The 22,037-nt window shown below is 42.0% G+C and overlaps 1 protein-coding gene across 1 annotated transcript in view; it reads left to right on the top strand.

The window, feature by feature from the left end:
* LOC126997269 (uncharacterized) overlaps positions 1-21,294 on the top strand; it is a gene marked incomplete at its 5' end in the record, with an annotated part of 55,549 nt that extends 34,255 nt beyond the window's left edge. The window contains 4 exons of the mRNA XM_050858264.1: positions 14,789-14,915; positions 16,212-16,364; positions 17,116-17,228; positions 19,231-21,294. Of these exons, the coding sequence (XP_050714221.1) occupies positions 14,789-14,915; positions 16,212-16,364; positions 17,116-17,228; positions 19,231-19,401 (564 nt within the window). The remainder of the gene's footprint in view (positions 1-14,788; positions 14,916-16,211; positions 16,365-17,115; positions 17,229-19,230) is intronic.
* Positions 21,295-22,037: the final 743 nt, after the last annotated feature.

Raw genomic sequence — 22,037 nt, 5'->3', positions numbered from 1 at the left:
AGAGTACTGATGGAAGGAAGGTTCAGAGGAAAATACGGAGAGAAAGAATTTGCAGGGAAAGAAAGAAGGGAATAAGGACATGATGGCAGATGGAGAGAAGAGAAAAGGAAACAAAAAGGAGAAGGAGGGAAAAAGGAAAAAGTGAAGAAGAAGAAATGGAGGAGAGGAGAGAGAAAAAATAACTAACCATACGTACCTAGAAAGAAAGAGGGGAGCAAGAACATGATGGTAGATGGAGAGAAGAGAAAAGGAAACAAAAAGGAGAAGGAGGGAAAAAGGAAAAGGTGAAGAAGAAGAAATGGAGGAGAGAAGGAGAAAGAAAAAAAACTAACTAACCAAACGTACCTCCATAAATTTTAAACACCATCTTTCTCCTTTAAAAGCTCTGTACCTTGGTCTCCACCCTTCCTTTTCTCTCTCTCCCTCCCTCTCCCTCTCACTCATCCGCCTCTCCTTCCATCACGTTCTCCCCATCTTTTCATTTTCCCTATACGTGACTTTACTCCACCACTCGCTTCCTCTTGACCTCCCCGTCCGCCTCCTTTCCTTTCACATTCCGTCTCTCGCCAGTCCTCCCTCCCTCCCTCCGGCCTCCCCTCAGCCTCGCCACAACCAGCGAATTATCCACAGATGAGATACTTGGGATGCAGAGAACGCCACTCTCGTAAGATGTCCCCTCGTTCCTCGGTGACAGAACCTTGGCATGGCTTACCTCAAGAAAAAAGAGGAGAGGTAAAATGGTGCGTCTGTCCCCAAAGCGATTTAGTGGAGTTCTCAGAGAGGCTCAAGGGGAGAAAGACGTAGAGTAGTGAGGCTTGGGGAGACCAGAATGACGTCTTATGGAAAGCACAAGAAGGATAAGAGAGGGAAAAAACAGAGGTAAGTAGGGAAAGATCATTGAACTCCAGACCCTTAGGTATGATAATGGCGGCGGAGGTGGAAGACGTGGGTGGAAGGGCGAAGAGAGGAGGAAGGAAGGAAGGGGAAGGGTAAAGCAGAAAGAAATAGACTGACAGGAGAGGGAGGAAGACGTTAAAAGTGAGTTAAGAGGAGCGGGAAACGGAGACCGGGAGGAAGAGGATGAGGGGAAAGAAAGGAAGAGTGGAGGAGAAGGAGGAGGATAAGGTGGAGGAAGAGGATGAGAGGAAAGAAAGGAAGAGTGGAGGAGGAGGAGGAGGGGAAAGAAAGGAAGAGTGGAGGAGAAGGAGGAGGATAAGGTAGAGGAAGAGGATGAGAGGGAAGAAAGGAAGAGGAGGAGGATAAGGTGGAGGAAGAGGATGAGTGGAAAGAAAGGAAGAGTGGAGGAGGAGGAGGAGGAAGAGAAGGAGGGGAAAGAAAGGAAGAGTGGAGGAGGAGGTGGAGAAAGAGGATGAGGCGAGAGAGGAATAAGATGGTTGGTCTCTTAAAAAAGTGTTTGGGAAGTAAATATTGAAAGAATAACATGAACCTGTTTTTGTGCGCCTCGGCAATATTATTCTTACCATCATTATTTTTGTTCCCGCATTCAGTGGAAATAACTCACTCAGGAAATCATTAATACACACAAACCAACCTTTCTAAATATACATCTTGCAGAGAGACTTACCTTGCCCATTTCTGTATTAACCCAAGCACTTTATTTTCATTATTTTTTTATTACTTTCGTTATGAGCAAATTTATATATCGATTAAAACTTTTCATCTGCAGTCTTTTCTTATTTTTTATTTATGTGATATTATTATTTTATTATTCATGAAAGTTTATGTTGCTTCGTTTATATGTATGTCTTTTAAAATTTAATTCTTTGCTTGAACATTAGTATTCGTAAGCCGTGCGTGTCTGTCTGTCTGTTTGTTATAATACCACTGCCGTCTGTCTGTGTCTGCATCTCTGTCTGTTAGCCCTTGTATATCTGTTGTCTCTTTTCTTTCTTTCTCTTTCTCTGTCTATCTCTCTTCCTCTTTCCCTTTCATTCCATATAGCCATTAATTCCTCCCAACTCTCTCCCTCCCTCCCATCCCTACCCCCCTACCCCTCCTCGTGTCGAAATAGGCCATTTGTCTTCCTAAATTTCTTATGGATATATTGGGTCTCTGGAAGCATTATTTTCATGCCTCTCAGGGGAACTTATGTCATAATTTTGGGTACAGATTACTTGGATTTCTAGAGAAGAGTCCCGGACCGATATCAATCTCTCTCTCTCTCTCTCTCTCTCTCTCTCTCTCTCTCTCTCTCTCTCTCTCTCTCTCTCTCTCTCTCTCTCTCTCTCTCTCTCTCTCTCTCTCTCACGCACGCACGCACACACCTTTCCCTAATTCCTTTCATGATAATAATTATAAAAAAAAGAAATTCTTGTTTACGAGTTCTTTCACCTTTATTTTTTTCTCCCTTTTGAATGTATTTTTTTCAGCACCTAAAGAATTATTACACATTCCTTTGAAGCAGAGTTTGAGAGCCGAGAACAAAAGGTCGCTTATTAAAATGAAGTACATCAAAAGGAGATTAGAAAAAGAAAGAAAATATATGTAACACTTTTTCTTAACTTTTTTTTCATTTTTTCTTTTATTTTTTGTATTCATTTTGTTTTCCGTTTTTTCTCTTTTTTCCTGTCATTCCTTTTCCTTTTTTTTCCTTTTCTTTTTCTTTTTTCCATTTCTTATTTCTTTCCCTATTTTTTATTTCTTTTCTCTTTCTTTTGTCTATTTTTCCTTTTTCTTCCCTTTTTCTCTTATTTTTCCTTTAATTCTCATTTCTTTTCTTTTTTTCTTTTTTCTCCTTTTCTTCTCCAACTTCCTTCCTTTATATCTCTTATTTTTTTCATTTTTCACTTTCTTTTCCTTTTATTTCTTTTTCTCCGTTTTCTCTTTTTTTTCCTTTATATCTTTTTTCTCTTCTTTTTCTTCTCTTTATTTTTCCTTTTTCTCATTTCTTTTTCTTTGTCTTTTCTCTTTTCCTCCTTTTTTCTCCGATTTTTTCTTATATTTCTCTTTCCTCCATTCTTTTATTTTTCTCCTATTTTCTCTTCTCTTGCTTTCCTGTTTGACTCTCGGAACCAATCAACGGCCGCCACGTCATCGGCCTCGCGACCTTCTGATTGGCCCACGTTCCCTTCCAATGACCTGCGAGCAAACATTCATTGGTGTCACGCGTCCGTCCCTTCATGACAGACAGATCGTGCGGGGAAAGCAAATTAAAAAGCGCGATCACCTCTACCCCTTTTTTATCCTTTCCCTTTATCTCTTTATGTTGAACTTCATTTTAATAAGCGGTCTTTTGTTCTCTGTTCTAAATATTCGCTTCAAAGGAATGTGTGATAATTATTTAGGCGCTGAAAAAATATATTCAAGAGGGTAAAATATAGTGAATGAACTCCCTAACAGGATTCTTTTTTAAATGTTGTCATGGTTTTGTTTTCCGCCTGTCATTTGTGTTTTCATGATCTTTTAAACTCATCTGTTGCCGTATATTGTTGAGTGGAGGAGAGAGAAGTTGAGTAGATGACAGACAGACACAAACAACGACAGATAGGCAACGGTCATGTACATCTTTATAACAAGGGAAAACAGCTGAAGGGCAAAAAACAAAAACAAACAAAAAATAAACAGGAGTAAAAAGGCCCACTAGACGCTGCCCCAACAAAGAGAAACAGAACGAAAGGCCAAAAGAGTGGTCAATTTCGGGTAGAGAGGTGTCCTGATACTCTCCTCTTTAATGAGTTCAAGTCGTAAGCAGGAGTATCCCGCGTTCGTAACCCGACGAGTGGTGTATCCGGTCTTCCATGCGCGGGTCAGATCAGCCTCTTTCCCATCATCAGCTAAACGAGGGGAGCTTATGATCGATTACTTATTTCCTTTCACATATTTTAATTTTTTTTTTCTTGAGTCATTCGTCTAGTCTCTTGTTCCGTTTTCTTTTGCAAGGCTTTTTTTCTGCCCTTGTGCTTCCCTTGCTGTAAAAAAAAAAAGAACGATTAAGGAAAGCCCATATGATCACTTACTAACCCCTATGTAAACTGCTTCATAAAAATCCCAGCTTGGTGGCACCGGGCGGGGATTGAACTCGCGTCGCCCTGAACGCGGCACCGTCACGCTATCCACTCAGCCACCGCCTCCCCTTGCTGTTAATAGAAAAGAACGAATGAAGAAAGCCTATCTAATCACTAACTAACCCCTATGTCAGCTGCTTCCTAAACGTCTATCTCCCCCTAGTACTTCATTCCCCATCCTGCAATATATCAGTGTGAAAAAAACAACTGAATACATTGAGACCCGGGCCAATATTTCCATCACGGACAGGCCATTAGGGGCGAGCGCTGTGCCCTTGTGGTCGCTCGCGTGACTCCTGATGAATGGGTTTTTGAGGCAGGTGTCTGGGCGGAGGGTTCGTTCACCTGTATTTATGTCCACTTGTATTTATGGTTCACGGTGCGTTCTCCTCAGGGCAATGTGTCTCTCTGGGGTTTTTTGAGGCGCGTGGGATGTATAGATTCCCCCCGTTAGCTGCGCGATGGTGTGTTGTGTGGGCTGGTTTTTCATTCATTCGTCTTTGTCTGTCATCCTGATGGTTTCGTTTGTCTGTCTGTGTTGCTGTTGTCTGGTTTTCTGTGTTTATTTCTCTGTTTGGTTGTGTGTTTTCAGCTTTCTATCTCTTTGTCTATCCTTCTCTATGGTTTTCCGGGTTAATCTTCCCTGCTTTCTGGTGTGTTTGTCTGTCCAGTTCTGTTTGTCTGTGGCTGACGTTGGGTATCCGTAGGTCTGTTTCTCTTCTCTGTTATTCATCCTTCTGAGTCTCCCATCTTGTCCGCATGTCCGTTTTCTGTTCGCTTTTGTTTACCCGTCTTTTGATTTCGGTTTGTCTCATGTTTCTTCCCTCAAATCCGTCTCTCTGAATCTCCTTCCCTTCCTGTCCATTTCCTGTCTTCCTGGTTCGTCTTCGTATGCTTCTGTCTTTCTGTCTGTCTGCATCTGTCCCCTCGAACTGCTGCCTCGTGGAAAATAAATACGGAAATCCCTCTCTCTCTCTGCCTTCCTTTCCCCTAAGTCCCTCTTCTCTCTTTCTCTCCCTGACTCAGCCCCTCCGTCTCTAACTCCCTTCCCTCCCTAATGGTTCTCCTCCCTCCAGAGATAGCAATCATAGTGGTCGTAGTAGAAATATTAGTAGTCTTAGTGGTAGTAGTAGTGGTGGTTGTGGTTGGGGTGGTAGAGGTGACATTAGCGTGGTGATTGTGTTGATTACTCTGGTTGTGGCGGTGTAGTCCCAATCAACGCCATCAAACGTGTATTAATGGCCTTGGTGTCGGGGAATGAGCAAGAGCAAGGGTCATTCCGTATACATGGAGGCATTACTGTTTCACATGCCTCGCCGACCCTCCGCCCATCAGACCCGCGATAGGGAAAGGTCACCACACCAATCCATAGATCCCTTCCTGGAGGGTGAAAAATTAATACCCGATGAATGGCCTTAGAGCAGAAAATAGTAGATAATAGTATTGGGTGGGAGAAGTAAGGAAGGATGGAAGAGAAAAAATAGAAAAAAATATATAGAAAAGAAGGAGAGAAGAGGTTTTAAGGTAGAAAGAAAGAAGGGGTTAAAGAGGAAGAAAGGAAAGAAGGAATAAACGAGGAAATGGAAGTAAGAATTAGATGAAAAGACAAATAAAAGGAGAAACGATAAAAGAAAATAAATAGAGGTCGTAGCAATATATTACAGGTTAGAGTATTACAGGCTAGAGTATTACAGGTTAAAGTATTACAGGTTAAAGTATTACAAATTAGAGTATTACAGGTTAGAGTATTACAGGTTAGAGTATTACAGGTTAAAGTATTACAGGTTAAAGTATTACAAGTTAGAGTATTACAGGTTAGAGTATTACAGGTTAGAGTATTACAGGTCAGAGTATTACAGGTTAGAGTATTACAGGTTAGAGTATTACAGGTCAGAGTATTACAGGTCAGAGTATTACAGGTTAGAGTATTACAGGTCAGAGTATTACAGGTTAGAGTATTACAGGTCAGAGTATTACAGGTCAGAGTATTACAGGTTAGAGTATTACAGGTCAGAGTATTACAGGCCAGAGTATTACAGGCTAGAGTATTACAGGTGTTATTTTCGAGAGCGTTGAGTCGAAAGATATTTAATTAAGTCAGTTTACGTTGTCCAGGTAAAGGTGGCGAATGAGTGACTGAATGAGATAACTTTGTCCAGTTAGGAAGATAATTATGTTTGTGTTCTTAGTTAGCCTTGGTTCGTCTCGCCTGGTGCCTTGTTTGTTTTTCTCTCTCTCTCTTTATCTTTCTCTCACACTCTTTCTGTCTCATTAATTTTCTTCTTCGTCTTCTTCCTTTTCTTCCTTTTCTCTCTCTCTCTCTCTGTCTTTCTCTCACACTTTTTCTCATACTCTTTCTCTCTATTTCTTGTTCTTCTTTTTCCTCTTCTATTTCTTTTATTTCTTCTTCGTCTTCTTCTTCCTTTTCTTACTCTTCTCTCTCTCCCGTCACCCCATTCTTCTCACTTTCCTTGCCCATCTCTCCTCGTTCCTCTCCCGCGCCACGCCAACTTTATCATCCAGCAGCTTTATTTCGCGCTTATCCTGTGTACCATGAAGTTAACTGCCGGCGAGGAGACACAGGGAGGTAGGTATTCTCAGCCGCCTCCGCCTCTCGCATCAAGCATTTCCAAAGGCTGAAAATAAGGTTAATTGGAGTTCGAATGACTATATTTTACGTTCATGATGCAGAAGAATGGTCCAACTACCTCTAGGGCCTTCAAACTGCCCTTGGAATTGCCCCAAACCTGCAGGAAAGCCTTGTAAAATGTGTGTACTTGGAAGCAAATATGTTTAAGACTCTTCCTTTGTTCATCGTAGGGAGTAAGAGGCACCGAGGTTGAATAGAAAGAGAGAGACACACAATTTATAGCCTTTCTCTGCTTATCATTGCGGTCGAAGTACTAGCAGTGATCTCTTAATCTCCGAAAGAACTGTGAGGATTATGAATAGAGATAGACAGAGGAAGGGCAGGAGGAGGAGGATGGAGAATGAGCGGTAAGGCATGCATGAAGTGAAAGAGAAGAGTTGGGGAGAGAGAAAATAAAAGACCTAAGAGTGAGAGGCAAAAGATGATTATGAATACAGAGAAAAAGAAAAATTGAAGAGAAAAAAACAGGAGAAGGAGGAAGAGGTGGAGGAGGAAGGAGAGTGAATGGTGAGGCATATACGAAGTGAGAGAGAAGAGTTAGGGAGAGAGAAAATGAAAGACCCGAGTGTGAGAGGCAAAAGGGGAAGTGGAGCAGGTCGTGAAAGGGTTAAGGGCCATAAATACAGAGAAAACGAAAAGCCTGGAAGGAAGAGAAAGGAGGAGAGGAAATATTTAATAACGTGTAATAGAACAGCGCCGTGAGAGGAAATGTGGACCAAAAAAAATTATCAACAAGCACGCCAGGAATGGAATATAAATTAATGGCATATATAAATGGTTGAAAAGGTGGATACATACTTAAACATGAACTCCACTGAAATGAAGGAGGTATGATAAATGCATTGAGAAGGATGGAAATAATATATGTGGCATCGATGAAAAATGTGGTGTTTGTAAAATGAATATAAAAGAATAGACGGAAAAATTATGCTCCAAATGTCAGTAGAAAAAAAAATACAGAAAAAGTTATTAATAAGGAAAGATGTAAAAAAGAAATAATAGGACGAAAAGATATATAAAGGGAAAAATGACAGGATAATATAAGACAGTGAGGAAAGAAGAAAGAAAGAAACAAAGAAAGACTACGATGAAAATGTGTTGTGTAGAATGAACATAAAAGAATATACGAAAAATAAATATGCTCCAAATGTCAGTAGGAAAAAGATAAATACACAAAAAAATATTACTTAGGAGAGACGAAAAAAAGGATGGAAAGAGAAAAGAGAGGAAAGAAGGAACAAAAAAAAGTTAGAAGGCAGGATAGAAGGAACACCAAATAAGGAAAGGATAAAATTAAGTGTGTACCTGGATGAAGATTAAGTTTATACCTCATCCACAGAAAGGCCCGAAAAATAGGTAGATAGATAGCCAGGTAGACATAGCAGGTAGATACGTAAATAAGGAAATACCGCAGAGAAAAAAAAAGAAAAAATAATATAGAAAGGAAGGAGAGAAAAAGTTTTAAGGTAGGAAGAAAGAAGGGAAGAGGGTAAAAGAAGGAGAAAGAATAAAAGGAAGTAAAGAAAACGAAGTAAGGAAGTAGAATAGGAGGAAAAGCTGATAAAAAGGAAGAAACGATAGGAGAGAAAAAAAAAAGGCCGTGACAGTGAGGAAAAAAGGAAGGAAGAAACAAAGAAAGAAAAACAAGAATAGAACAAGTAGGTAAGAAAAAAAGGAGAAACGATAGAAAGAAAATTTAAACTGTGACAATGAATCGATCTCTCAACTCACGCAGATGCTACACAAAACAAAAACCAAACCACATATACATCAACACATGCTCTCCCTACCCCCCACGTCAAAGGGTAGGTGGATGGAGGCATGATTGGACAGACAGAGAGACTAGTTGGGCGGATGAAACACGGAGTACGGACATAAAGGGTCAGCAACACAGCCATCACCGGGCTTGTAAAGGGAAACAGCGCGGTACCATAAAAAAAGAATGCTATGCGTGTGTGTGTTTTTAGGACATTCATTGTGGCGCAAGGGATGGCGCTATATGAAAGGGGTGGTTTTGCAATTGTGTGTGTGTGTGTGTGTGTGTGTGTGTCTCTGTCTTTTTGTCTGTCTGTCTGTCTGTCTGTGTGGGTGTGGGCGTGTTACAATACAGAACCAATTTGACCGCTCGTTTCAGAAATGTCATGCAAACAGTGGTGTTGTTGAGGAGTAAACACAAATATACCGTGTACTTCTATTGAAATAAAACTCTCTGAACTCGAAAATGTAGTAACCAAATTAATGTGATGAAAAAATGGCATATAAATTGGTTTAAATTCCATAGGAGCAACAGCATGCGAGAAAAAATACAGTATTCACGCGTTTATTCGGATGAAATGATAATTAAAGCACATGAAACAAAGTCCAAGGCAAACATTAGACAAACAAGGCTCCAAAAAAGTATTGTGATCAGCCGACGAAAATATATAAGACAAAAGATAGACAAAAAGAAATCACGAATGCTGGAAAGTAAACCAAATAAGCAAAACAGAAGCAAAGCAAATTGTGTTAAAGTCCCAAGAAGACAAAACACTCACGCGCCAAACCAGTTACTCCCGCGGCGAGAAGTGTCAAGTTCTGTGCCGCCGTCATGTGCGATCGGCCGCGCACCCCGGTAATTGCATGAAGGCGACGGGAACCTTGTTAGGGAGGAGGACTGCCACCGCCATCCCACTCCCTCACTCCCTGACCGGGGATGGCGAACTAAGGGTCACCACTCCCCGCTAGATGCCCAGAGTGTCTCCTTTCGAGGGAAGAGTAAATCGGGTGCCTTCATTTGGGTTTGTCTCGAGTGTAGATCAGGTTTCAATCAGGTTATCTCGAGGTCAATCAGGTTATCTCGAGGGAAGTGTTTGCTCACATCTACTCCCGAACATGATTTGGCAACACTGCTACTAACCTTTTTGAATCACATGTCGGTAGCAAACGAATGTAAACGCTAACAGTTCCTAACAATGTCAACGCTGTACATGTAAGTTAGTATTCATTAAGTAGTTGTTCCCTTAGCATTGTTTGTTGTTACGGTGAACTGAATTAGCATCTAGTTAAGGCCCTGCTAACGACAGAACCTCAAGCATCAGTCATTTTATTGTAATCAGTAACGCGAGTTTAAAATATTGTGGACACTAAATATCTTAACAGTCGAAGCAAATTATTATACGTGATGAATTATCTATCCTTCTTATCTCACCGTCAGTAAGTCTCCTGATCTTTCTCGTTTTACACAAAGAACTTTAACTTTTTCTCTTCGGTCGAACATTTACATAGATAAACACTAAACTTCCCTTCTCGAGGCAATAACACTGTCAATACGTCTTGTCGAGGCGCGCGGTAATAAATTGTTCTGAAAAGAAGGAAAACTCATTATGGTGGAGGGAAGAAAAATTTATTATTGGGGGAAAGATAAAGGGAAAAAAAGGGAAAATAGGAAGCCGACGTCAGGAAGGAAAAACAGGGAAAATATTGAAGTTTTATGTCAGGAATATTTACCTTGCTCCAAAATTTATATCCCGAGCCTTTCCTCTTTCCTCCTCCTGCCATCTCCCTTTAGGTCTATTTTTCACTCTTTCCTCTCTCTCTCTCTCTCTCTCTCTCTCTCTCTCTCTCTCTCTCTCTCTCAATTTTATTATAAATCTGCTTTTTCGTTCATTAATATTTTTCATTCAACACAAAACTCTGGACTAATTGGCATATATGGTTTACACACACACACACACACACACACACACATTTCCACCCTTCGGTTACATCATTTTCTTTACCGCGTTGTCAAAACTTCGAGGGGAAACTAAGATATATTTTCTTGCCGTATGTGTGTTAAAGGATAGCGAGAGGTGGAGGGAGAGGAGGAAAGAGGAGGTGGAAGGAGGGAGAGAAGGAAGAGGAGGGAGGAAGAGATGAAGGAGGGAAAGCATGACTGGAAAAAGTGCGAGAAGAAGAGTTATAGGAAGGAGGGTTGCAAGGTAAGGGGTAGGCGGTGGCTGAACTGGTAGCGCACTGGGCCCACATTCACCGCGTGATGGTCGACGCGGGTTCGAGTCCCCACGCTACCACCTCGGATTTTTTAGTCACCGCCGAGTGGCTTAAAACTACCCACATGCTGTCCTGAAGACCACCCATCAACCCAGACTCTAGAGGAAGCCGTCCAAGCGAATCAAGAACGAGTTCCGGGGGGCAGCATGAGCCAATGCAAGATGGCGCCACTATAAACACTCGCCTGCGCCAGAACGGGCTGGGCCGACCATCAGGCCCCACCTGGAAGAAGCCTTGGGCCGACCACCAGGCCCCACTGGGAAGATGCCTACCGGCGCAATAGGCAGCAACGTAAAAAAAAAAAAAAGTTCAAGGAGCATTAGCAACCAGGCGGAATAACATAAGAACATAAGAACATAAGAAGAGCAGAGAGGAGTATGCGAGCGGTGCGAGGCTGCCTCTAAGCTGCAAGCTCCGTACCTCAACCTAACCCACCTAATATCGTCCATGAAATTTAGGTGGTCTGGAAGTGGAGGAGAGAGAAACACACACAACAGAAACATGGGAGAGTAGGCAGCAGAAAGTGTGTTGGCTCATTACGGGTGATTAAATACATTCGTCAGCGACTTGAATGACCGCCGGAAAAGATTAAGGCTCCTCCGTACGTCCCCGAGGGTAGAGTATACATCACAAGTTCTCCTCTACGTATAGCATTTCAGAGAGTCGTATCTTCCATCAGGGAGGACGCAGGGTATACAGGCCAATCCGAATAAATATTGGGAACTCGATCTTGAAACTCCCCGAGGACATTCTTTTTTGCGATGTGTTGTCCACGCACCGAAGAGAAAGGATTTTCCCTCGTCTTCCTCGTGTTATGGAAATTATGCTGCGATGTTTTTGTATCATTCTTTTTATTGTCATATTGGTTATTTTCTTCTTCCTTCTCTTCCTTCATCCTCTTCCTTCTCCACTTTCTCCTACTACTCTCACATCTTTTCCTCTTCCTCTCACGCCTTTTCCTCCTTTTCCTTACACCTTTTACTCCTTCTCCTCCTTTTGCTTTTTCTACTTCTTCTCTTTCTACTTCTCCTTTACTTTTTTCATCCAACTCCATCTCATTATTTTCACTACTTATTATTTTCCTTTTCACTAACCTTTCAATTTTTTTATTTTATTTCCTATAGTACCACATTAAAAAGTATGTATGTACTGATGCCTGGTGAACTGGTGGTGGTAGTGGTGATAGTGTTGGTTGTAATAGTAGTAGTATTAGTAGTAGTAGTAGTAGTAGTAGTAGTAGTAGTAGTAGTAACGAGGGGAAATTTAAGTCAGTTTCACCCTACATCTCCCTTTTGTACCTCTAATCCCCGTTTTCTTTTTACTAACTCAACCCATACATTTCACTCACCAGGTGGAGGCAGGTTAGGACAGGTGGGGTTAGGTATACATGGGTCACACTTCCCCAAAACTTCCCTCCACCTTAAGTCCCTCGTACGACCTCAAAGCACTTAAAGCAGCGTGATGAATGTGCAGCGATAAATCTAGTGTTATTAGGGCAATGTGTCGCAAGCAGGGTGTCGCTGAGGAAGACGAAGGGGTGAGGGGAAGGGACGGGCTAAGAGGAAGGAGATCGCGCACGGGAAAAGGGATTGAAATGTGCGTAAATGAGGGTTAGGTTAATGTACGTAGGCCTAGTTCATCTTCATATCCTCTTTTTCTCACTCCTCTTGTTATGTCTTAAGGGAAGGAAGGGATATGAGGAAGGAGATCGCGCATGGAAAAAGGAATTGAAATGTGAGTAAATGAGGGTTAGGTTAATGTACGTAGGCCTAGTTCATCTTCATATCCTCTTCCTCTCACTTTTCTTGTTATGTCTTAAGGGAAGGAAGGGATATGAGGAAGGAGGCAGGGTACGGAAAAAGGAATTGAAATGTGCGTAAATGAGGGTTAGGTTAATGTATATAGGCCTACTTCATCTTCATATCCTCTTCCTCACACTCTTCTTGTTATGTCTTAAGGTGAAATGTGAGTAAATGAGGGTTAGGTTAATGTATATAGGCCTACTTCATCTTCATATCCTCTTCCTCACACTCTTCTTGTTATGTCTTAAGGGAAGGAAGGGATATGAGGAAGGAGATCGCGCATGGAAAAAGGAATTGAAATGTGAGTAAATGAGGGTTAGGTTAATGTATATAGGCCTACTTCATCTTCATATCCTCTTCCTCACACTCTTCTTGTTATGTCTTAAGGGAAGGAAGGGATATGAGGAAGGAGGCAGGGTACGGAAAAAGGAATTGAAATGTGAATGAGAGAGGGTAAAGTTAATGTACGTAGGCCTTCACCATATCCCTCTCTCTCTCTCTCTCTCTCTCTCTCTCTCTCTCTCTCTCTCTCTCTCTCTCTCTCTCTCTCTCTCTCTCTTCTTATTCATTTCTTCCTCTTTTTCTTCATAACTCTTCCTCCCAGTGTTCTTATTTATTTCATCACCTTTTTCTTCATATCTCCTCCTTCCACCAGTCTTCTTTTTCTTCCTCATCTTTCTTCCTCTTCCTCATATCATACTGTGTCATACTCTTACTTCAATATTATTCCGTATCTGTTTGCCCGTAGCGTTTTAATAACTTTTACAATTTCTAGGAATCTCTCTTCGTAGCTGTATTTTATTTCCATCATTTCACAGTAACTCCATTCATCCTTCTCCTTCCATTCAATATTTTCCCGGCAACACCTTCCTATTATCTCATCGTTTTACTCCATTAATCGCTAAAGTACCTCGTTCCTTCCTCTCCCTCTAAATACATTCCTCACTTGCACTGATATATCGCATTAAGTAACGCCATTCATCCTCCTTCTATTAAATACTTTCCCGGCAACACTTTCCAATTATCTCATCGTTTTACTCCATCAATCGCTAAAGTACCTCGTTCCCTCCTCTCCCGCTAAATATATTCCTCACTTGCACTGATACATCGCATTTCCGACGGCTATCCTTGCCTGTTTATTTGCCTCCGTATCCAGTTCGTTCTCTTTACCTTGAATCTGTCCTTCGCTCACGGCAGTTCATCACACTCCCGCACGCTTCCAACAACTTCGTCTGTCTGTCTCTTTCGTTGATTGATCCGCACCTACACTCCTGCACTCTGCTGGTAACTTGATCCCACTCTTGTTTTTCTTTCCTTTTCTTTGGCACTCTGTCCTTTCCCCTTCCCTCGAGTTTCTCTCCCTCACGTGCGTTAGTATACCAAAGGCTTCTTCAAGGTTCGTGTGACCCCTAGAATGGGTTGTGATTCTCAGTGGTTTCGTTTCTTCTTCACAAATGTACGCGACTTTCTACTCATGCTCATCCCTATACTGTCCAAACCCCTTATGCAAGAGTTAACCAGCATCTTCATTCTTTCATCCCTTACACTGGTAAACTCTGGAACAGCCATCCTTCGTCTATATTTCCTCCTGCCTTTGACTAGAACTCTTTCTAGAAGAGTGTATCAAGACACCTCTCCTCCCGAAATTGACCTCTCTTTTGACCGCTTATTACTTTTGTCTTTGTGGGAGCAGCGATTAGCGGGCTTTTTTTACACCTTTTTTTTTGTTGCCCTTGAGCTGTTTCTTCAGCTATATATATAAAAAAAAAAAACGAAATTGACCTATTCCACGCGAAATTGACCTCTCTCCACCTGAATTTGACCTATCCACCCAAAACTGACCTCTCCACCCGAAATTGACCTCTCTCCACCCGAAACTGACCTCTCTTCCACCCGAAATTAACCTCTCCACCCGAAGTTGATTTCTTTTCCACACGAAATTGACCTCTTTTTTCCACCTGAAATTGACCTCTCTCCACCCGAAATTGGCCTCTCTTTTGGCTTCTCGTTCTTATTTCTTTTTGCCGGAGCAGCGACTAGCGGATATTTTTTTATGTTAATTTTGTTTTTTTGCCCTTGAGCTGCTTCCCTTGTTGTAAAAAAATGTAGTACTTTAAGAGGCTAGGGTCGTGAAGGTAAGGCAGAGGGCATAAGGCGTAAGAATGTGTCAAACTCTCCCCTTCCTCCCCTTCCCTTCCTCCCCTTTCTACCCGTACCTAATGTCTTCCTTTTCTAAATAATGATTGCTGAACGCTGCGCTATCCACCTCTCTTTCGTTTCAGAGGATGAGGCACTACGCGGGCTGGTCGGAGGATAACGAGTACTACCTAACCATGAAGGAGATCCACGCAGACTTCTTCGAGTGTCTTCTGGAACACGTCGGGAAAATTGAACCTGAGTATGGCTTCGGTGAGTCAGGCAGGAAGGTAGTCTTGTCTCCCTGGTTACCTCGCGTCTTTCTGCCCGTCGCTCCTGTCTTCCTTCTTCTCCATTGCTCTCTATCTCGTGTGACATAGGGAGATAGGAAGTAAACATCATCCACTAGGGAACATAAGTAAAGATAGAAAGTAAACATCATCCACTAGGGAACATAAGTAACTAAAAATCTTGTGTCATTAGTCTCCTCTCGTTTTCTTTCATCATTGCTTTCGATCTCGCGTGACATGGAGAGATAGGAAGTAAACAGCATCCACTAGGGAACACAAGTTTAAAAAAATCTTGTGTTATCAGTCTCCTCTCTTCATTCTGTCCATCGCTCCTGTTTTCCTTCTTCTTCATTGCTTTCTATCTCGTGTGACAGAGAGAGAGGAAGTAAATATCATCCACTAGGGATCGCAAGTAAAAAAAAATCTTGTCTCAATTGTCTGCTCTCGTCTTTCTGTCCATCGCTCCTGTTTTCCTTCTTCATTGCTTTATACCTCAAGATTTTCCGTGACATAGAGAGATAGGCGGCAATCATCGCGTACTAGAGAGCATAAGTAAAAAAAAAAATCTTGTCTCCCGTCTGTCCTTTCGTCTTTCTGCCCATCAATCTTGCCTTTCTTCTCCATTGCTTCCTATCTCAAGGGTTTTGGGTGACATAGAGATATAGGAAGTAAACATCACGTACTAGGGATTTAAGTAAAAAAAAATCTTGTCCCAACAGTCTTCTCTCGTCTTTCTGTCCATCGCTCCTGTTTTCCTTCTTCATTGCTTTATACCTCAAGATTTTGCGTGACATAGAAAGATAGGAAGTAAACATCACATACTAGGGAACATAAGTTAAAAGAATCTTGTCTCCCTTCGTCTTTCTGCCCATTAATCTTGCCTTCCTTCCTCCTCACTTCCTTTTTCAAGATTTTGGGTGACAAGAGAAGATAGGGAGTAAAGATCATGTACTTGGTAACAGATAAGTATAAACAAAGCTAAACTAAAGACGATTTGTAATAATAAATTGAGTCTAGCAGATTTTATTATGCGTGGAGTTGGTAACACTTGACAACTCAGAGTAACAGAGTGGCGACCCAGAGATTGTGAAAGTCAGGCAGGCAGAGAACAAGGTGGAGAGATTATATTAGATCATCCTCTTTGTGTCTATCTATCTATCTATCTATCTATCTGTCTATGTCTATCTTCACCCCGCTTCCCGCCTTTCCTCTTCCATTTACTCCCTTTCCTTCACTCCCTCCTTCCCCCGCACCACGTTAATTGCACTTTGGCTTTCAGAATTCGACGTGGACCGCATCCCAGACCGAGTCCAGATGTACCAGTGGCTAAACATGTGGGGCAACCTGGTCCACGGCGCCCGGGCCATGATGGACTTCCCTATCTGGCTGCAAATCCTGCCCAAAATACTCTTCAAGGTCATCAACAGGAGAGGTAATGGGAGTGAGTGTGAGGTGGGAGTGTTGAAGCGCGTAATGGTGGTGGGCTTAGGAGGAAGGGAAAGGTGGAGGAAGAGATTAAAGTGTTGAGAATGATATATAAGATAGATAAATAGATAGATAGAGATAGACTTTGATTTCATTCTTACACCTCTATATGATTTTGTTCCCCAGCAAGTTGAATAAAATCGAATACACTGTGCTCGGAAAGAAAGCATTAACTAAGATTTTGAATTATCCCTTGAAGTTTAGATTACTCTTCAGAATATGATATTAAAGCATCCCATTATTTATCTCTAGGATATTATTATTGTTACTCAGAATATCACACTGTGTAATAGAAAAAACGAAATATGTATCTGTCTATCCGTCTATTTCTCTCTATCTCTCTTTTCCCTCTTTCTCCACTCTCTCCAGCTATTTATTCGTCTATGTATTTATCTCTTATCTATCTTTCCCCTCTCTACTCGCTCCAACCATCTATCTCTTTCATTATCTCTCTCTCCTCTTTTTCAACTCTCCATCCATTCATCTGTATCTATTTCCCTCTCTATCTCTTTCCCCTATTTCTCTACGCTCTCCAGTAATCTATCTATCTACCTATATCTCTCTTTTTTTCTCTCTTTCCCCTCTTTCTCTTCTCTCTTCAGCTACCATCTCTCCCTCCGTATCTCTCCTCTGGCTTCCTTTCGTATCTCCCAACGCTTCCCTGTCTCCCTCGCCTCACCGCCCGCTTGGCCTTGCAGATGACGGCATTGTGTCCTACGACGAACTGAGGAGCTTCTACGCGCTCTTTATCAAGCTTCCCGAGGACCAGGTGGAAAACATCACGGAGGAGGCGTATCGGGCTCTCACCTCGGTTAGTGTTGCTAGTGTTCGTGTTCACTGGTGTTGATGGGAGTGTTGCCGGTGCTTGGAGGAGAGAGAAGAGAGAGAAGGGTAGAGAGAGACGGTAGTGGTGGAGGGTGGAAAGAGCAAGGGAGAGGAGTTGAGTAGTGGTGGTGATGGAGTCTGGAAGGGAGAGTGTTAAGGAAGGGAGGTGAGAGCTTGTTCGAGTGTAGATGTTTCTTGGTATGATGATAGAAGGGAGAGAAGAGTGGTTGTTGGTGAGGGCAGAGAGAGAGTAAGTGAGTGATTGAGAAACTGAAGGAAAGGGAGTAAATGAAAGAGGAAAGAGAGTTTGTAGATAGATAGAAACCTAGACAGAGACAGATAGAGGGAGATAGAGGCAACTAAAGACAGATAGAGAAAGAGAGGAAAAGGGAAAGAAAAGGAGAGGAAAAGAAAGAAAAAGAAAGAAAAAGCGAAAAGAGCGAAAAAGAGAAAGCGAAAAAGATAAAAAGAGAAAGCGAAAAAGAAAGAGAAAGAGGAAAAGAAAAAGAGAGAGAGAGAGAGAGAGAGAGAGAGAGAGAGAGAGAGAGAGAGAGAGAGAGAGAGAGAGAGAGAGAGAATCATCATAATGCTTTCTCGCAGCAGGGCAGACTACACTTCACTGTTTTATGGTGATGGTGGTCTTAAATTTTTATGCTCGTACGAAGATAAAGGCAGATTATGGCTTCGAATGTTGCCCGCTGTTTCTTTTTACACTATGCTATTCACCAGGCGCAGAGGTAGAATTAGGGAGCTCACAAGTCTAAGTTAACGTAAACGGCAGCAATGTTGTCTGTTGCTTTGCCTTCAACTCACGATTGGGCATAACACTTTTTCTCTCTGCTTGTATGCAATTTTTTTTAGGCCTCTCGTTTTTTGTACTTTTGTTTGGAGCAGTGTCTAGTGGGCCTTTTTTTTGTTTGTTTGTTTGTTTGCCTTTTTTTTTGTACTTTTGTTTGGAGCAGTGTCTAATGGGCCTTTTTTTTGTTTGTTTGTTTGTTTGCCTTTTTTTTGTACTTTTGTTTGGAGCAGTGTCTAATGGGCCTTTTTTTTTTGTTTGTTTGCCTTTTTTTTTTTTTTTTTAATTTTGTTTGGAGCAGCGTTTAGTAGGCCTTGTTTTTTGTGTTTTTTTGCCTCGTTTTTTGTACTTTTGTTTGGAGCAGCGTCTAGTAGGCCTTGTTTTTTTGTTTTTGTTTTTGCCTCTCGTTTTTTGTACTTTTGTTTGGAACAGTGTCTAGAAGGCCTTGTTTTTCTTGTTGTTATTTTTATTTTTGTCCTTAAGCTACCTCCCTTGCTGTGAAATAAAATAAAAATAAATAAGAGTAAGATAACGTTGAGGAAAGTAAAATAAGGTTGACTGTTCATTATTTTATCTTACACTGTCATTAAAACTTACTTGAATGATTTGAATTAAGCTTTTTAGATAATCACAGGAGAGGTGTAGGTCACGTTCGCGATATAGAAGACAAGGAACAGAATTTACAGTGCTGCGCCGCCCCCGCCACACAAGTTTTTAAAGTTTCACAATGGGCTGAACATTTATAGGCCTCTTGTTCTAATGACTTTAATGGGTTTAACTTTATTTATCAACTCCGTAAACTTGTTGTAACCTACATGTACTAACTTTCAACTTTACTAACATCTTCTGTGATCAGTAGCATACTAACTTACAATACTAATATCTCCAGTATCTTCAGTTTAGTTTAGTTTAGGCTTTAGTGTAGTATTACCCCTCCACACACACATAATCTCCCTTCTCCCAGCCCTCAGTTTAGTTTAGGTTTTAGTGTAGTATTACCCCCCCACACTCATAATCTCCCTTCTCCCTGCCCCCAACACAGCCTCTCCTATCCCCCTACCGACCCACACCTCCAACCTCCCTCCCACCCACACGCACATACCACAGCGCCACATAACCCTGTCCCTTCTAACCCCCGCTCATTGCTGGTCATTATGTAACCCGCCTCCCGTTTTCTATTCGCACGTCACAGAGCGGAGACTTTCCCCTGACGGAGCGCGTGTACCTCATGGCCTTCGCTAACTTCCTGCTGGGCAAGACTCCGCACGGCCCCGGCAAGTATATCTTCGGCGGCTTCAAGGACAGCGAGGTCGGGCTCTTCCAGGTCGACTACTCATGTCTTTTGGAGCCGAAGGAAGACTAGGAACACACACTCTGCTCACAACGTCCTTCAGTTTGTAGTTCGAGTTCCCTTTAGCTCTTCGTGTTAACCAAAGAGTGACTACAAGAGTTCTTCCTCCAGGAGCTCAGAGGAAACCCAAAGAAAACACCTTCATCTCATTTGTCCCTCACTATCTCTGACTACGAGACTTAGTGTTTTTTCAAGATCAGTGATGTCTGTATTCTAGGGACATGGAAAGACAGGAGAAAGTGGCATTCATTCACCCATAAACTGCTATAAACTGCCATCGCTTATGTATCAACCCCCTCCCCTCCGCTAAACTTCCCTTACCCACCCCGACTTGCCTTCTCTGCATCGTGACTGGGGAAGGCGAGTGTGCTGCCACGGAACAAGGGAAGGAAGGCATAATGGGGAGACAGTGTACAGAGTGGGAGTTCGGTGTTCCTTCTGCCGTGTTTTCTTGTGAAGACTTGAGGACTTCTTCCATACTCCATGTCTGCTGCCGCTGCTGAAGTGCATCTGAGTCACACACACCCGAGCGTCGTGACAAATTGTGTTAGTGTTGTTTTCCTTAAACGGAGAAGCAGACCACATTGTTGCTCTGGAAACTTCATGTCAGTGTTGAGAGGAGAACACAACTTTAAGGAGTAGTTATACATTTTCTTCCCTTCTGTGCATCCAGCTGTTATTTGCCGGTTCTGTATTTTGTTTTGACTCGTGTGTTAGTTTCGTCAACGCAGCGAGCTTATGTGGCTTCTCTATACACGATGCAAATGATGTCCAGTGAAGCGCCGTGTAAGATTTTGGTTGTTAAGCTATAGGCTGAACGAGGGGCCAGAAAACACACACACACACACACACACACACACACGATACAATACAATAACTTTAGATGAGCTTTTGTGCAGAGTGAGCGACGCGTCAAGCCATCGTAGCGGTTCCTTTCGCTTCCCGTAAACCTGCGTCGCCACACCTTCGTCTCATCTCATCAACTTGCCGTGTCTCGGGAGGTCGCGCCGAGGCCTCCCGCTGAAGACCCTCAAGTGCTGTTATTTTCCTTCCCTTCGCTTACTGACAAAGGATACAGTGGAAAAAGAGGAGTGAAAGAGTAATTTGAAAACGGAAAGAACAATGAAGTATGCGGATAACTATAAGAGGAAGGAAATACCGAATTAAAAACGTTAAAAGAAAAAGGATGTGAAAAATGAATGATATGCCTGGAAAATATTACTGACAGACGGTAAAGTGAAAAGAAAGTTGAAAAAGTAAATAACATGAAAACGAAGGTAACTGCGAATAACTATAACAGAAAAGAACTTCAACATCAATTATTATAGAGAAGAAAATATTGTGAAAAGGGAATTATACAGGCGGAAAACATCAGTACTAAAAAAGAGAAAGAAATTAGAACATAAGCATATCAATTTCAGAAACAAAGTGTCAATTATAAAGGTTACGACATTTTCTTCACAAAGCAACAAAGTAATATATCCATTTATGTGCCACGCGTCTCAACTAGCATTTTATTTCATCCGGTCGCTATTAAAGAGAGGATGCAGTGCTTGAGGGGTCGGGTAGAGGCAGAGGCGGCGCAGAGTGAGTGATTGAATGCATTGGTTTTGGTCCCTTTCCTGCCCTCCCCAGGACTGTAAAGAAAACGGGAGGAAGGAAGGATGAATGGGAAACTGAAGAGAAATTACGATTAAAGTTTATATATATAATTGGATTGTGATAAACGATAGATAGATAGAGAGATAATGTAAGGATGAATGTTCTCTCTGTCTTTCTTTCTCTCTTTCTTTCATTTCGTTGCCTTGTATTTCTTCGGTTTATCATACTTTAAACACACACACACACACACACACACACACACACACACACACACACACACACACACACACACACACACACACACACACACACACACCTCCGTTCTTTTTTCCTGAATACCACACACACACACGCGCGTCCTCATTTCCGCTTATCCAGACCAAGACACGAAGAAAGGAAGGAAGGTACGATAGTGAGGAAAAGAAAATGGTAAAAAGACAAGGGGGGGAGACTGCGGAGGCGAGATAAGGAGAAACAAAAGAATAACACAAAGGACTAAAAATAAGGATGCATCAGAGAGAGAGAGAGAGAGAGAATCCTTTTACCTCCCCCCTTCTCTACCTTCTCTACATCGGGTCTCTGTACAACTTCAGACGGGCAGGTTAACTAGTTTCTTCTGCACCTTCAACCTTACATTGTGGCGCCGAGGAACATTTCTACTCGAGACATACTTCCTTCAGGTTGACACACGCTATCTGGTATATCTGTTAAATCTACTTCCAGCCCTTTGATATTCCTTTCCACCTCCCTCCTCTTTCTCCTCCTCTCTCTCTCTTTTCATATTCTCTCTCGCTCGCTTCCTCTCTGAACTGATGTACGTTTGTTTTTATCCTTCACCCTGTTTCGTCTCTTTCGTCATCGTAGTCTTCCTTTATTCTTTATGTTTCTCTCTTTTCATGTCCATTTTTGTGTCGTCTGTGATTTATTTTCTTATTTTCTTCGTTCCCGTCTTTTCATTGCTTGCTATCTGACATTTTATTCATCACTTCTCTATACCCTCAAAATTATTCTTTCGTCTGCCTTTTCGTGTTCGTTTTCATCTTTCC

Source organism: Eriocheir sinensis, chromosome 12, assembly GCF_024679095.1.
Source record: "Eriocheir sinensis breed Jianghai 21 chromosome 12, ASM2467909v1, whole genome shotgun sequence".
Lineage (NCBI taxonomy): Eukaryota > Metazoa > Arthropoda > Malacostraca > Decapoda > Varunidae > Eriocheir > Eriocheir sinensis.
This window is presented reverse-complemented; position numbering and strand designations above follow the sequence as displayed.